The following is a 16,994-nucleotide window of genomic DNA, read 5'->3' as shown; positions in this document are numbered from 1 at the left end:
AAATAGCTTCCGTTTCGCTCTGGTAGTGATTGGACTGGTCTGCACTTTTTTTCTCTCTCTCTCCTCCCTTCCCTTCCACCGGCGAGCTAGCGCCCGTTGAACGAGTCGCACATTCTCCACTTCAATGGAGGCACAGCCCAAAGATCGGGCACGGGACATTCGAAATCAACACCGCGGAGACGACGCAAGCCCTCCTCGGCGGACCGTTTGCCTAAAACATGATCAGAGCCACTTCCACCAGCGCCAGCATCAGGAAACGAACGCGAAGAAAACAGGTTTGGACATCCGTAAAAGTTAGCTAGCACTTGCTAGCCTTAGTCAGCTAATGTCAACTAGCCACGAACGGGCTGGTGCTAACCAGCCTTCCAACCAACGTGATTTTAAACCTTAAAGCCTTTGTCCTTTACGGTGCAATGTTTTACGCCACATATGATGGGTGGTTTATTGATTAAAATCATTAATTACTCGGCTACTATCTCTGGAGACACCATTGGTTGTGTAGCTTACTGGCTAGCTGACATTGCGTGACAGTTGTGGCTGGTGGTGGTTTGACATATCGGGAATTGACCTTGTGCGCCAGTCCCCTCACCCACTTGCCCCCCTCATTATTCGGAAATACTTGGAGGTCGCACCAGGCTTTTAACCTTTAGGTACACACCTATAAGAGTGTCGGCCGTGAGTTGAGCTCATTGTCGGTCCGTTTAGGGATACGAGCCGGCTTCATTGGAATGTTCGGCGCTGCCATTTCCTGTCGGCCATATTAGAGCGCGACTGACGGCTAATGCTCGAGTTAGCCGTTTTGCTACGTTTTTAAGTGCTTTAACGACAAACTTCCGTCGTGACATAGCTGAGTACACATTATCCTTTTTTTCCCGGTTTGTTTTGTTTGGTGGCCACGCAATGACACGTTTAGGCCGAGGTGCCAGCTAGCTGACGTTAGCTAGTGCTAGGCAGCTTTGACAGGCCTGTTGCATTTTCAGGCCCCGAAAAACAAGCTACAACTCCGTGACAGTTGAATGAAAGTACGCTTTTGAAGGCGTCCAACAGACTTTACCCATATATTTCAACCGAGCTCTGAACTTAAAAGTCCTTATTTGACACAGCAGGTCATTGCTGAGCGTGTATGGTTCTTGGCTAGGCCATTGTTTTGATTAATCATTTTACACCAGTCAAACATGTATTTTTAAAAAATATATATTTATTCATCCTGCTTTGAAAGATCCATTTGACAGATGTGTTATGTCTGAGATCACATGTACGTAATGTAACACAGAAAGCTCATCCTCAGATGTGTCAGTCATGTATTTTTGGGTGAAGGTTCATGTTTAAACCAGCAGCGGCATGACTTGGCCTTCTGTTGTCGAGTTCAAGTCATGATGACAGCCGCAGTGTTTGTGAACTTTGACCTCTGCTGCAGGCAGGAAGGTTGGCTTTGGGAGAAACAAATCACTTTGTTTTGCACGCTCTGCAAACTTGGGTTCTGTATTCTTTGAATGGCTTTTATGTTGCCTTGTGGTGTTTTAGTTAAAGGTAAGGTAACTGAGTTAATTCTATGACTAATTTAGATGTGGTAGGCAATTTGTGATGATGATGAAATCCAGGGTCCATTTATCATCGTAGTGTAACACCTAACAAAGCGTTTAACCTAAACCTTCCGGTTAAATTTTGATCAACAGTTTATTTCTGTCCCTTCTCTAGGCAACAAAAAAGTAAGCACTGGTGAAGAGGAGGTGGAAAAGAGCACACATTTGTTTGCTGCCGTTGGTATGCTGCATCCTCCCAACAGCAATGGAAACAGACACACAAGTAACATACACGTGAAGCAGAAGCTGACGCAACGGTTGTATTCGACGTCTCCAAAAGCGAGCATCAAAGGAGCAGACTACAAAAAGACTATGGACCTTAAAAATGAGAAGACTGCTGACTTGAATTCTCACGAAGATAAGAAAGACTCTGTGTTGCTGCAAAATGGTGTCGTGCACTGCGGCGTGATTATAAACGGCTACTCGTGCAAGGACAATGATGGCAGCGGATCCGAGGGTGGATATACCACGCCGAAGAAACGCAAGGCCAGATGTAACAACATGAAGAACACTGACAATGCAATGAGAGAAAATGACACTCAGCAGAAAATCACTACACCGGAGCCCGTGGCGACCGAGAAAGGAGGCCTTTCTAGACTTGACTGCTTGAAAGCCACACATAAAGGGGAGACTCAGTCAGCGCCAAGACGGACTGAAGCTTCTGAGGATTCGGCGGGGGAACAACCTCAGAGGAAGAACTCCGATGGAAAAGCCGTCGGTAAAAAGACTGAGGAGCGGCACAAAGCCAAGGTTTGCTCACCTTCGAAAGAGGACTCGTGGAGTTTGTTCAAACCTCCGCCAGTGTTTCCTGTGGACAATAGCAGTGCTAAAATAGTTCCCAAGATCAGTTATGCAAGTAAAGTCAAAGAGAACCTCAACAAAGTCGTAGCTCAAAGTGGAGCAGAAGCTCCGCCTCCTCCTGTGAGACTGTCGCAGGTGCCCATGTCTGCTATGAAAACCATCACGTCAGCTAGCTTTACTAACGGCCCTGTTTCTGCTAGTGGAAACGGCTGCCCATCAGCGAGCACCTTCTTTCCTTCCGCCGCTCCAGGAAGCGGCAACAATGTAGCATCTCCTTTTGAAAGTAACTGTAGCTCTGCAAACAGCCCCATTGAGGGCGAGGCGTACGAACTGAGAAAGTGTTCCCTCTTAATTTACCCTTTAAATATGCAACCCGCGCTTCCCAGCGCCCGCCACCTCAACCCGCCGGCTGCTCAGACAAATCAGAAAGCCTTGGGTGAGATCTTCCACAATAAATGGGGCCTTTCGTTTATTAATGAGCCCAACTTGGGGCCAGAAGGGGGAAGTGGGCCCATGCCGTCGGAGAGTAACCCATCCGTGGGCCAGTGTCAGACGAAAGCTGGGCAGCCGTGCTTTGAGGAAGGCCCTTTCTTCTTGGAGCCTGGCACTTTGGCTCAAGATGCAGTGAAAAGGACTTTAATTATTTCGCCAACTTGTTCTCATCTTTGCGTCCCGGCCGAGCAGGAGAAGGGGGGAAAGTCTGGCGTAGATGCTCCCCGTAAGGACAATGGTGCTAAGCCTGTGCAGGGACACGCAACCCCAGTGTTGTTTGGCAAGTCGAAAGAACAGGCCTCGTCTAAAGATGTCTGCAGAAGGCGGAGCTGGGGGTCCTTCGACATCAAAGCTGCTGTCACTTATCACACTAAAGGTAACTCCACCAAAGCCTCCAATCATTTGTGTCATTGGAAAATGCTGCTTTGCTTTCTAATTGGCTGTCTAATCTCAAGAAAGGTTTGCTGTGCTTTATTGAACCCATTTACTTGGTATTAACATTCTCTGATGTGCTTTCTTTTCCCCAACAGAAATGGAATACGTTTTCAGCTTGCAAAAACAATGTAAGTGACATTTTTGAGTCTCTGGAGCATTAAAAAAAAAAAAAAAAACTCTCCATAGCCATGAAGCTCAAAACAATTTCTAATAAAAAAAACAATAGCTAGGTAGTTATTCATCCCGTTTTGGATGAAAAAAACTTAATCTGTTAAAAAAAGAATAAGGCGGACCTAAAACAAAATATGGAAAAAGCAAAGATTATTGACTTTGAGATTCACATTCTCTTAACGCATTTTTTTTTTCCTGTCTCATTCCTCCTTCTCCAGATCCAAATCGAGTATTGGTTTATACTGAGACCAAGGATGGACCCGATCAGTGATGTAGACGTCCGCAGTGCTCGGCTCCGTCTCTTCTGGGTGCTGTGGGTACCCTCCTTGGAAATTCTACATGGTGTTAGAGTAGATGGAACTGTGAGGAGAAAAAAAAAGAAAAAAAGAAAAAACACTTGCTCGTTTTAGCACGGCAATGACTTCTTTGAGTGTGTCGGACTCATACACGGACGAAGACGATCGAGTGGTGCCTCTCCAACGAGCGGACGGGCTATGACCGATAATGGCCGCAAAGAGGAGATGTCATTAACGAACTGCGTCTCCTAAAGCCTTTATAACCATGGGCTGTGGCGGCCAGCCCTCCAAACTGCATAAATGCCACGAACGCTTTCAACTCGAGTCGGACGTAAACAGCCAATGACTGGTGAAGACTTTTTGAAACCAATGCCAGTGTAGTCAGACTGTATACGTTGGTAAATAGAAGGGCCGGAATCTTTGTCTTAAAAATCTGCAGGGCAACCCGTAACCCCCCCCCTGTGACCCCGTCGTTGGCGCTTTCCAGGCGTGCTACAGGTGGTAACGACTTCTCAACCAAAATGCCGGGTTTTCTCGTCGGGTTCGGTTCAGATGTTTTGGACTATTGCTTCCATGACTCAATAACACTCGTTGATTTGTTTTTTGTTAGTGTCGATGGCGGGGTGAGGTGAAGTAAGATCGCGCGGCGCAGTCTCGAACCTTAACTCGCCTAGCTCTGCCTTTTTTTTTTTTTTTTTGTCTGTCCTGCATGTTTACTGGTGGAATTCGTCTATAAGGTTCGCGATGACGCCTTTGAAATGTGAAGAAGGTTCGTGGGTCAGGTTTTAATGTTGTTAACGTTGTCGCAAGATGGCCGGCGAGGGGTCATCCACGGACGTTGTTCACTTTTGCTGATGTGTTGAAAGCTGTACTTAAGTCTAGGAAGCCCAAATTTGCCCGCCGTGATGTCACTTTCAAATCAGTATTGATGTATTGAACACAACTTAAGGACCTTTGAGGTTTCGAAACGCTAGGATTTGGTTAACGTATGGATTGCTAGCACTTTATGTAAACTAATTACGTTAACGTTTTTAGTTCCTAGAGCTCTATTGACACAACGCCTCCCTAAAAGAATGACTGTGGGCTGTTACTTCTCAGAACAAACAATTATTCAATGTAACTCAGGTAGCGTTGATAAAGCCATGACTATGTTCACTTTTTTTTTTTTTGCCAAAAGACCACCTGTTGTGATGCCCTCTAATTTGAAAATCAAATTGGAATCTATTTAGGAGATGATTCATGATTTTCCGGAAGAGGATTTCACTCAACACCTATTTGTTTTGAGTGAAAGCCTTTCTCGTGTCAGGAGTCATGCTGGACTACATTTAGAAACCTTTGCAACTTTTTTAAATGGATGCCAGCCTGTAAGCCTTCATTAGCTAGCACCTTGACGATTCTTGATTTCTCGAGCAAGCATCGACTGGCTCACCGCAATCTGGCTCCCCCCATGTTTTCAAGTCTAAGTACTCTTCTTGCTGCTCTGGCCTGATTAGGCCTCACCGTCGAGGCCCACGGCCCCTAACCCCACTCCCCCATCCCTTTTCCAAGTCAACTTGACATTTAACTTTTCAAAGACATTGAAAAACGATTTTGTTATGGCTTCTGCTGAGCATCGGAATGCTTTGCGTGTGCGTGCGAAACGAATGGTTAAGCCACGAAAAGAAAAAAAAAAGTTTCTGCAAGGAAATGGCAGGTTTTCTCACAAATCTCTTCATTGTATAAGGTGACACTATCAGGTCGTCTTTGGGCATATTTAGGCTTCTGCGTCCCAAAACAGGGTGATTAAGAATGAGCTAATTATTTTAGGATTGTTTTTGCAATGATTTTATTTCTTTCGAAAATAATGAACTAGATACGATACTCATCGCCCAAGCACTTAAATGAGAAAAAAAAAGAAAGAAAAACAGGCTTTTTGTGTCAAACATCCATTGAGAGATTGCAGCCTGCAAACCAAAAACAGCTTCTTGAAGCAGCGTGTGATGTGCGTGCGAGCGAGCGAGCGAGCGTGTGGAGTCAGGCCTGATCATGTGGAGTTGAACCCTCCACTTCTCAGGATGTGCAATCACATTAAGGATGCCGGTGCAGGCTTCCACATCACCGCAGACAACTTGAGCCTCTCAATTGTTAGCGCCTAGTCAGTTGTTCGTTATTGTTATTATTATATGCAATTTCCTCATATTTCATATAACTGCACGCCCTGTTTCATGTTCAGGTGCCTGAGTGAAAAACCTTTTACAGCAATTTTGATTGTTTTAAAAATGTTCTCCCAGCTTATATCGTGCCATTTTTTCCCCGCTCCCCTGCCCCAAGTTTTGCTATGCTGAAATTCTTCCTTGCGACATGGACGCAGCTAAAAGCAATGAATATTTTTTACGTTTTTTTTAGATTGTAAAAGAAAAAGGCTTTTTTGGGTTGTGTGTGAGCAGAAAGGCCAAAATCAGCCAATGAAAAAGATCATGTTGGAAGTAGCACATGGTTAATCTTAATAAATTAATATTATAACATGTTTTTTTTTTCAAAATTCTCAACTAACTTATCCATAGATGCACAAATAGGATGAGATTTAAAAGGAATATATGGCATTGAAAGTCAGGATTTTATTTTATTACGCATTTCATTGTTTAGTTGCTTATTTAAGTCTGATGTGAAGTTTTTCCATCGGTAGCAATGTTAATATTTGATGTCACTCACAAAATATATCGGATATCTTAATTTGGGATGATAGAAATCTACTGCATTATGTAGAATTCCATTTTTTTCTTCAAAATTTGACCATACTTTACAATGTTTTTTTTCCTGAGTGATACAAACGTCATATCTATTGTCGTTTCCTCAATTTTGTATTTTTTTTTCTTGTAGCTTTCCCAGTCAACATACTCTTCTTAAACGCAAGGCTGCAAAACCTGTCTCAAATTTCTTTCACGTAGACATTTGTCTTTAAAGGAGTCGTTACATTTGTTTTGCATTGAACAGAATGGTTGGTTGCCATTTGTTTAAGCATGAAAGATTCCAAACAATGTTATAGAATTTTAAAAAAAAATCTTACAATGTCACAATTTTAGTTTCCATTAAAATGTTAAATTCATATGTTTTGTGTCTTGTTTTTTTTTTTATGTATGCGTGTAGCCTTGACCCCTGTCAGTCCACAAGCCACATAAAACATCTCAGTTTTGGTTTCATGGAGTGTAAATTATGCCACGCACAGCAACCAAACTTCCAAGATAACCTAATACTGTTTTTCTTAAAGGAGACATATTCAAAATCCACTTTTATATGCAATTTATTTTTCACTTGAAGTCTCCAGAATTGTAGAAAATTTTAAACTAATCCCTCCAGGTGCTGTAGAGATACTTTTATATGTTTTGGGATATTATTTACTCCTTTCAATTTGATCACATTTCTATTATGTATTTTTTAACTATTACGTACCAGTCTTTGGGCGACACTATCAAATAAGGTAATGGGTGTGACCAAACGGTTTTTGCAAATCCGCTATCTTAATTACTTTTGTAGCCCAAACTCAAGGATGCTGAAGGTACAAGTGGAGAGCTCAAAATGTTCCTTTGCTGGATAAATTAATCTTTTATTTTTTCCAGGATGAAGTTCTCACATCTGTGGGCAAAGAACTGCCTCTTCAAGGACGAGTATTTCAGAAATACCATCAGTATAGCGAACGATTTGCCGAAAGATTGACGATGGACACAGGAAAGCAGTAAGTTTTAGATGACACAAAAATAATAAGCTGGATTTCACTTTCATATTATTGCGTGTCTATGATGCCATCGCTTTCATAGCATTAGTATGAGTTTTTCTGCTGATTTTAGCGATCTATGTTTTCACTTGTGGATGTATTTTGAGTAGTTGTATCGGATGAATTGCATCAAAGGTGTTTATTTTGATCTTAGCGTTGTGCAATCTATGTTTACACTTCTTGTGGATATATTTTGAGTAGTTGTATCAGATGAATTGCATCGAAGGGGCTATTTAATTCTTGGGAAACACGTGTTAAATGCATTTGTTAGCTTCTTGCTAGCACTAGCTTACTTCTTGACTGCAGTGCTTGTTTACAAGACATGTTCATAAATAAGGGATTCATTTTCTTACGTGTTATGTATGGTTGGATGGACGTCTTCTGCTGTTGACATCTATCAATCAAAAAGTGTGTGCTGCAAGGTACAGTTGTACCTCTGCTAACAAACTACAAATATGTCCGACCGGAAGAGCAGGTACACATCTTGCGGCCTCCAGGAAGCAGGGTGTGAAGTATCTATAACCGGATGAGTAAACTGTATAAAGGAAGGATTTATAAGCACGATATGTCTACTTTTAATTTAAGAAAGCTTCATTATAGATTGTCGTTTTTATAATTAAAAGGACTGTGTAGGCTTTTTTTCTGAAAAAAAAAAGACCATTTATTGTGTTGGAATTTTCCAACAATAGTAAGGATTTTTTTTTTTCTTTTTCAGAAAAAAATAACCATGAATAAGGCTTTTTTTTTCAGAAAAAATGACTGTTTAGTAAGGCTTGTAAAAAACGACGACCGTGAGGCTGATTGTAAAAAAGATTTATTACGTAATAGTTTAGTGTGGGAGTAAACTTGCCTGACTTGTAACCATGGCCCCAATGTGTGTGGGATGATTCCTGCTCATGACGGTGCAAAGTATGGATTTAAATTTTTTGGAAAAAATGACCATGTCGTAAGGCTTGTTAAAAAAAAAAAAAAAAAAAAAAAAAAAAAAAAAACGACCAGAGGCTGTTTGTATAAAAGAATTAGTGCTTAAACTTGCCTGGATTGTAATGTTACAAAGGGGAGACCTTTGTACCTTATACCACTAAAAATTCATACCGCTCGTGCTGGGCAAAAGTCAAACGACTCAAAAGTGCCAAGTCATTATCAGGCTTAGTCGTCATCATCATCGTCGTCGTCATCATCGTCGTCATCATCTTCTTCTTCATCGTCAGAATCGTCATCATCATCGTCACTGCTCTCCTCAGACTCGTCATCATCTGAGCTATCAACTTCCAGTTTCTTCACTCGAATCAGATGAGCTGCTTCCGCGGGTTTACTGATTCAGCCCAGCATTCATGCGCACGCACACAGACGCACACACACGCACACACACGCACACATACACAAAATGTGAGATGGACTGCTGATAGGAAAGCGTAGCAAAAAAAAAAAGCCCACAATGTGTTGTAGAGTAATACCCAAAATGCTCATCTTGACCCAGCCAGCTTACCACAAGCGAGAGAGAGGGGGGGCATAATACCACATGAGCATTCATCCAGCAAAAAACAATTCCTGGTTGTTTGGGGTTTGGCCTCTGCTGATGAAGAGGAAAAATTTGACAAGACAGAAAATGTTAATCTGCTCATATCATGATTTCAATCCTTAAGAATAGCCCCAAAAAAAGACAGGATGTGATTACATTCGCAGCAACAGTTTTGTATTGGAGGGTCTCATTGGAGCATATGAACACACAAAATAGCATGATGACAAAGGTCAGGTGATCAAAACTGCTGCTGTGAAACCGAGATAAATTATCTCAAGAAAGATTCCTCCATATTTACATCTCCTATTTGGCAGCATCACCAAAACAACAGTATGGCAATTTTTGGTAAAATCTGTTATACATAATATCGAACACTGCAATGATACATTTAAATAAAGCTCAAAAAGTTCACATTGGAGGAGCAAACATGGAAGAAAAAAACCTCCCAAGCTGTCATTAGTCTCTTTCCCAAAATAGCCACACCAATCCCGAGAGGAAGAGGAGCGGCGGGCGGCCCTTGCGACCCCTCACCACACGGTCGGGTCCTTGCGCTTGCGCTTGGGTTTGGGCTCCGGATCCTTGGGCTTGGGCTTGGGCTGGAGCTCGGGGTCCAAGTGATTAGGCTCCTGCGCGTGCATCTCCATGTCTTCGCTCCTGCGCTTCCTCTTGTAGAACTTCACGGCCATGCACATACCGAGGAGGACCAGGATAAGCAAAGAGCCGCTGACGACTGCAATGATCAGGATGGTCATCTCAGAGACGGTAGCTGGAAGCAAAAGCAAAAAACTGATAATAGGAGAGAAGGCGAACGATATTCGATGGCAAGATGTGTCAACTGCAGCTGCAGAGAACAGCATTTGCAAAAATAAACACAAGAAGGTTTCAGCAGTTGATGCAAAAACACTAACCTTTGGTGACGACACTGAGGGTGGTCTCCCTGTTATTTCCGTGCACATCCGGGCGGTTTCGTACGTTGCAGATGTACGTGCCGTTAAATGTTGGAGGCACTTCATTCAGGGTGATGGAGGCGTCACTTTTTGTAACATCTCCTGACCACACTGCATGGTTTTTAAAGCGGCCATCTTTAGGAGGGTACGCCACTTCCTGGTAGTAGAACACCTGACAAAAATATATATTTTAAAAAAAACACCAAAACTGAATTCTTTGTGTCTGTACCTACCGATTCTTCTGTTTTAGAATTCAGTGGACGGAAGTTCCAGGACACGACAACGGATTGAGCCGACACAGGGTGACTGGAGCGGAAAGTGCACTTGAGTCTAACCGTAGTCCCGTTGACCGCCTCCACCTCTGACGGTGCGTAGATCTCAATTCCTGAAACCCGTGCCACTCCAAAAAAAGACAGCAAGAAAAGTAAAGTGTTGGACTCATTCCTAAACGGTTAATAATTGCTGCAAAGTCTGAAGGTCACAAAGCCAAGCTAATGCAACACAACAATTATTCCTTCTGATCAGCCAAAGAACAACAATCTCTGGCCATACACATAAAAATGAAATACTTGCAACATAAATATGTGGTTATTTTTGTGGGGGTGGATGTTACATATTGCCTTTAGCAAGTACACCTGAGAGCTCAAGTGAACACTTCCGCATGCAATACTCTGATTTAAATCACTGACAGTGTTGATTTAAATCACTTCAGGTGTTTCCAAATTTGCTTGCTTAAACACACATTGCGTCTACCTGTGTCATTACAGCAAAATAGATGTCAATACACACACTATTGTGTTCAATCACTGTCGGGCGCGCCTCAGTGACACACCTTATCTTTACAACACATTTATAACATATTTACAATACATTTCGAACACGCACAAACACACACACGTGTACCAATTCAAAATAAAGGCGCTTGGGCATAATAAAGCAATAAAATACGATATTTAAAGGTTGATCGGGAAGTTGTTCACAATTTGAGAACGTGACTTAAATTGCACAATGCAATCACGTCAATTTAGAAAACCAAAGTATTCAGAATAAGTCTCAAATTTTGACACACTTGTCGGTGAAATACAAAATGTCTGAAATGCATACCAAGGTTAACCAGCAGGCTCGTGAGTCTAAAACATTATCGCACAGTGCATGCGTAATATACTACTAATTTAAAAGTTGCATTCTAACGAGTTGCCTCCCAGCAAAACGTTGCGTGACTTTTAAAAGACAAACACAATGGTGGATGTGTCACGGAAGTTTATCACACTCACCTAATAGGACGAAACCTCCCAGGAGAAGCCAAAACCACGTCGGACACATGAGACTGGCAAACATTGATGCCGTCTAAACGCAGACAGTCCCTTAGTGAAAGTAGAAGGGGGGCAGGCATGTATGTTCCCAAAAAAGTGGCAAAAACAAACGCAAAAAAGAGTCCGTGAAGTGAAACTGCTTTTCTCCACTCCCACGGTGTAAATCTTGAGTCACCTCTGCAGGCAAGAACACACCTGATGGGCGGTGTATGCACACTTGCATAACCTGTTGCTCTGCCTACTCACTTTTTCTCCGTGTACCTCTAGCTGGTTTCACTTCACATATTAACTAGTGTTTTCTTTCTTTCTCCAACTTAAAATCCTAGATAAGCAGGTCTCTGCAAGGTTAGTTACATCAACACAAACGATGTTTGTCTCCCTCTAGTGTCCAAACTACGGTTATGACAAAGGGAAATAATCTCAATACAGTACTGCCATACATTATGCATTTTCTCATGTATAGCATTACTTATGTTTCGTTTTGCCACAAAGCTCAAGATAAACGTTTGTTTTTATTTTTTTGGTCACAAAACTAGTGTCATCAAATCCATAATAATCTTTAAATAACAAACATTTGAATGATGTTATTCATTTCCGATAGTGCAATAAAAAGGTAAATTTTTTTCCTTGGGTGGCTGAAAAAATTATAAATATATTTTAGAATGCCCAACAAAATGTTGTCGGACATTATTAAAATGTTATTTTCTAGGAGAAAAGGGGGCAATTATTTGTCACTTTTATCAATAATGTCCTACCAAGGTAAATGATTTTAAAATTTAGCGCATGGCTATAGGCTAGGGTTTAATGACAATATACGAGACGAATTTTACATGTATTGTGCAGAAAATATTAATAATCTTTAAAAAAAAGTTTAAGAATCCCCCCCTATCCGACATGACAGCAAATTGTCGCAACCACACACTCTCGCCTCAATAGGATCTTTGGCAGTTGCCTTCATGACACGCCTTTTGTTGTCTCGCCTAGCCTAGCTCTTTTGATGCTACTGTAGCGAGCATCCCCCCGCATCAAACTGCGACAGCTGTCAAGTCTAAAACACAGCTAACGTCTGCCTCGGGTCGAGAAGTGACGCTCTGCACTCTACCAGGTAGACCGTCCTTTAAAATGCAACAACACATGATGTTATACCGCATTTAGAGTCAAACGCGGGACACGATAGTGTCAGATGCAGCTGGAGTGGTCAGCTAGCTAACAAGCTAACGACAAATAAATCTCCGTGTCTGTAATAGCGGCCCTTTTTAATCCCAGAGTTGATTCTGGGATTTTTATAAGCAGTCGCCTTGAAAGCGAAAGTGGTCTGTGTCCATTTTAGGCCACGCTGTGTGCACCAAAACGTTAATCTGCTGCTACGCTGCTATGGCTGTGCTAGCTGGTGCTGATGCTTTGCTTCCCAAACAAATGGCGTACATGATGTGCAGCGTTCACTTTGCATCTTGATTTGATTTTTATCGTCTGCGCGTGTCTGTTTGAATTTGGTAGTTAGTAAACACTTTTGTCCGATTCTGTAGGATGAGTGGCGATGGTGATGGTTTCAACCCTGCTGCAGTGGCTCAGCCAGTAGAGGATGTGCAAGGCGATGGGCGGTGGATGTCACAGGTATGGTGGTGCTCACGTCATTATAGCTCCCTTAAGAATTCATATATTTAAAAAAAAACATAATTGAACATCAATCAGTAATGTATAGAGTTTGGATGCAATGTACTCAGAGCACGACTTGTTTAGTCGTGCCACATGGTAGGTCCCTGCAAGGTTAATCCATTGATGCTAATAGGGCTGAGACAGTTTGCTACCATTCAAGCTTTCAAGATCATCATGCCAAGCATAACATCCCCAACTCTTTCCTGACAAGGTTGTGATTATTTTGCAGCACACCCGATTTGTGCAGGAATGCAAGGATGCAGAACCAGATGTTCTTTTTGTCGGAGACTCTATGGTACAACTAATGCAGCAGTATGAGGTGAGATAGGAAATTTGTATTTTTATATGTGTTCTGCTATTGCAATGATTTTTTTGGAACTCGTGGGGGAAATAAATTGCCTGATTTGTTCGGACAGGTCTGGAGGGAGTTGTTCTCACCACTTCATGCACTCAACTTCGGCATCGGAGGCGACACCACTTGCAACGTTCTGTGGCGGCTGCAAAACGGAGAGTTGGAGAACATTCGGCCCAAGGTTGGTGTGACCGTCCTGTGCACGCCTATCGACATTGTGCGCTTGTGTCCTTGCTCGCATGCACGGTGTGTTCCTCAAGCACACTTAAATAAGTAGTTTGCTGCCCCTGACCTTGCCACCTTGGCTATAATCAGGAGCAGATGTCATAAATGGAGTAGTAAGCTGTGAAAATAAGGTTAGGGTGGAAGGTGTGACATGTCAGTATAAGAAATAAAATTAACAGGAATGTCACTGAGGTATGTAAACAAAGTGGCAGCAACATTCACAGAAATTGAAACTAAGAACACGCACAAGACTGTCGTTCGGGAAATGAAAGAATGAACATGATGAGCCTCAACATCTGTTTTTGGTTTTTGTTCAGATTGTGGTGGTGTGGGTCGGAACCAATAATCACGAACATACGGCGGAACAAGTTGCTGGAGGAATTCTTTCAATCGCAAAGCTGCTCACCTCCCGTCTGCCCAAAGCAAAAGTAGTTGTGCTGGTAAGTTCACTTTTGTTCAAACCGTGCTTCCTTCCTTTATGGAGTCAAACAACATACCTTAGAAGAAAAAAATGTTTTAGCACACAAAAGCTTGGGAGTGTATTTCATCGTTTTGGTTGTTACTATATATCGCCCGCAAGTTCTCAAGTTGGATTAAAGCAGCTCTGTGGTATTTTTACTCCATTGAATGGTTTTCATTCCATTGCAGTAAAATGCCACAATAGCCGCCAGCCGCAACATCAAAGTGGGATTGATAGTTTTCCCTGTCGGTATCGCTCGATTCAAACGAACAAGCGAGACGTCTTAAGACTGGAGCTTCGCTTTATCGGCAGCTTGGCGGTGTCATGACGCCAACTACAATCGCAAAGATCAGCAGCTTACTTATACAATCTTGACATAGTGCAAAGTTTTATCAGCGCACCCCAAGGGGAAGCTTACAATGAAGCCGCCGATGTTCCGTTTACATTGATTTCAAACCAAACCGGTTCTTAGGGATTATTACCACGGGGGGAGCGTCCAAACCCCCTGAGGGAGAAGAACGCCGCCGTCAATGACTTTCTGCGAGCTTGGCTACCTCGCCTGGGCCAGGCTCAGCTCCTTGACGTGAGCAAGGAGTTCGTCCACTCCGACGGCACCATCGCTCCCCAGGACATGTTTGACTTCCTCCACTTGACGTCGACGGGTTACCGCACCATGGCCAAGCCCCTCAGCGACTTGCTGCTTCAGATACTCGAAGAGACGCCGGAAGAGCGAAGGGCGTCGCTGGTGTGAGCCGCCGGGTCACGGCGGCACCCGAGTCAGGAGAAGGAATGGCACCCCGAGATGGGCGTGTCTCGGTGTTGATGAGTGGCGTGGGTGCTGTAGAGGGAGAGAGACATCACTACACTCTTGAAACGACGTACTGCCTGTGAGACCTTTTGCGAGCGCAGTGTCAAATCAAATGAAGTATTTCTCTTGATTTCTGAGCTCTAGTACACACTGACTTCATTTTTTCCCCCCCAGTTATGTTGTCAAAGTAAAATGGCGGCAGTAACTCTGGCAACATGCGATGTAACTCGTGCAAGCCTGCTCAAAAGAAAAAAAAAAAGACTTCTTTGCCAAACAGCACAAATTTAGTTTCTTCCTTCTCATGCACGCTGTTATGGATCCTGACATGGATGGACAATGACACTCTCTCCCTTCAGTGCCCTAAATTGATGCTTCTTCAGTATTTTCTTTCTTACACACCTTTTCATTCTGTTACTTTTTTTGTAATTTTACACCCCCCTCCCCTGTTGTATTTCATTTTCCTCAGTGACCTCTCACATAACCTTGTCCCCTTTTTTGACTTCTGTACTTCATGACTTTAAGGAATAAAAAGTTGCAGAAGCTACTGAATAATCATCACGCTACCAAGCAACAACAACGAAAAAAAACGTTGGCGAGCTCGTGCTAAAGCTTCTTAATAGCTCGATCGATCAGTCACATACTGAGCTTCAAATTATCTAAAGTTACTGCTGTCTTCAGCTCTGCACAATGCGTGTTGTGTTGAAGCGTGTATGATTGTCTGTGTGTGCGCGCCTCCAATGTTTACGGGATCGGTTGTGTACAGTGCGTCTGAAAGTTGGTGTGAGTGTTTAGAACCGACCCCGGCTGTATATAAGAGATGTTGAAAGGTGAGGGGTTAGATTGTGGGAGTCTATCTGTGCGATCCATTATGTGCACTTGTTTAGCTTGTTGTCTCGTTATTGAGTTAAAGCATTCCAATAAATGAATCATGGATGGAATTTATTTGCATTTGAGTGGTTATGTTAAGTGGTCATCATTTTTTGCTTCTTAGTTTCATTTGTCGTCAATTTCAACATTAAATATACTATTGTTGGAAAAAAAGTTATTTGATAAAATATTGCACAGAAATTTGAGCAAAAACTAGTTAAAATAACTAATAAAAAGATTTAACGTAGCATTGTTGCAATTTGATATTTTATTATTTTTATTTTATTATATTTGATACATATTTTATATTTTGATTTTTAAAAAAATTGTTTACCTCGCCTGTATGATAAATTGTTGCTGCAGTTTGAGATGCTCACCAACAGGGGACGTTGTTTAATTAAAATCTGGAGTAAACTGCCGCACACAAGCCTTTTTTTTTTTCTTTAAAAATCTGCATACTCTTGCCATTCTCCCACTTTTGAGTTCATATCTTTTCTAGTCATTAATGTTTGATTCATACAAACTTCATGGTTTATTTATCTGGACTTTTCAATAATTAAACAATTATAATACCCTTTATTGTGTGACACAAATGAAAAGAATGACAATGGATCCTGCATAGGTTAAAAAAAGATACCACTACCACATGCTTGGGGCTGGAAATAATCTAGTAATGATTGAGTAATCCAGAGTTGGAATCTCAGTTTCTCGACATATCCACTGCTCTGGTGTGTTTACGTTGTCGTTGATCCAAACCTGCAGGAATTTTTCGTCCATGTAAATAGTGTGAACGCCTGGCCGCGCACACTTCCATTTTTCCGCTTGGTCTCAACCAAACTCTGCTCGTAAAGTTCAAACTTTCTTATCCCAGCGGGCATTTAAAGTTTAATGATAAAATCTACATGGCTGCCTTGTTTGCTCTTCGGGCACTGTTAACGGGTTACGTTTGGCTTCAGTTCAGTTCTTTTTATCACTCTGGATTTGAAGAGTGTGTGTGGGATTTTTTTATTTATTATTTTATTTTATCTGCTGCCAAGTGTAAGTAATGGGTCAGTGGTTATTGGATCCTTATGTTGTCAGCTTCACATAGTTTTATTATTAAATTGTATCCAGTCATAGCTGAACTCCAGCAAAGTCGAAATGTACTGGGTGCTGTCATTCAACATTTTGGATTGTGTAAAATGGAATTGAGCTTTTGTGTTTGTTTTTTTTGTTTTTTTTTGCATCAGATTGGGGTTGTTAATACACACATTGTCGCATAACACAATTTTGACGTGGCGCAAAATCTCCTTCAGCTGCAGGTCCACAGAATTCA

At 42.1% G+C, this 16,994-nt stretch overlaps 3 protein-coding genes across 5 annotated transcripts; 2 read left to right on the top strand and 1 right to left on the bottom strand.

The window, feature by feature from the left end:
• Positions 1 to 54: 54 nt before the first annotated feature.
• nufip2 (nuclear FMR1 interacting protein 2) lies at positions 55 to 6,863 on the top strand. Its single transcript, XM_049742149.1, has 4 exons — positions 55 to 275; positions 1,699 to 3,252; positions 3,407 to 3,439; positions 3,701 to 6,863. The coding sequence occupies exons 1-4, from the start codon at positions 125 to 127 to the stop codon at positions 3,751 to 3,753; spliced, it is 1,791 nt and encodes a 596-aa protein (XP_049598106.1). The 5' UTR covers positions 55 to 124; the 3' UTR covers positions 3,754 to 6,863.
• A 1,632-nt stretch (positions 6,864 to 8,495) lies between these two features.
• On the bottom strand, positions 8,496 to 11,560 carry LOC125982018 (myelin protein zero-like protein 2). Of its 3 annotated transcripts, none has more exons than XR_007486234.2 (6): positions 11,273 to 11,560; positions 10,232 to 10,398; positions 9,960 to 10,170; positions 9,583 to 9,817; positions 8,987 to 9,105; positions 8,696 to 8,844 (listed from the first exon to the last, which is right to left on the bottom strand). XR_007486234.2 is itself a non-coding variant. In XM_049742161.2 (6 exons), exons 1-5 carry the CDS (start codon positions 11,334 to 11,336, stop codon positions 9,060 to 9,062), a joined length of 723 nt encoding a protein of 240 aa, XP_049598118.1. In that variant the 5' UTR covers positions 11,337 to 11,560; the 3' UTR covers positions 8,696 to 8,844; positions 9,019 to 9,059. The 3 variants fall into 3 exon arrangements, 2 of the variants coding, with proteins under 2 accessions (XP_049598117.1, XP_049598118.1); XM_049742161.2 differs by having other exon boundaries at positions 9,019 to 9,105; XM_049742160.2 differs by lacking the exon at positions 8,987 to 9,105 and having other exon boundaries at positions 8,496 to 8,844; positions 11,273 to 11,557.
• A 690-nt stretch (positions 11,561 to 12,250) lies between these two features.
• On the top strand, positions 12,251 to 15,750 carry pafah1b2 (platelet-activating factor acetylhydrolase 1b, catalytic subunit 2). The gene is made up of 6 exons (XM_049742163.1): positions 12,251 to 12,416; positions 12,838 to 12,925; positions 13,197 to 13,286; positions 13,384 to 13,500; positions 13,862 to 13,984; positions 14,477 to 15,750. The coding sequence occupies exons 2-6, from the start codon at positions 12,839 to 12,841 to the stop codon at positions 14,753 to 14,755; spliced, it is 696 nt and encodes a 231-aa protein (XP_049598120.1). The 5' UTR covers positions 12,251 to 12,416; position 12,838; the 3' UTR covers positions 14,756 to 15,750.
• The last annotated feature ends 1,244 nt before the right edge of the window (positions 15,751 to 16,994 follow it).

The sequence above is a fragment of the Syngnathus scovelli genome, chromosome 15, assembly GCF_024217435.2.
Source record: "Syngnathus scovelli strain Florida chromosome 15, RoL_Ssco_1.2, whole genome shotgun sequence".
NCBI lineage: Eukaryota > Metazoa > Chordata > Actinopteri > Syngnathiformes > Syngnathidae > Syngnathus > Syngnathus scovelli.
This window is presented reverse-complemented; position numbering and strand designations above follow the sequence as displayed.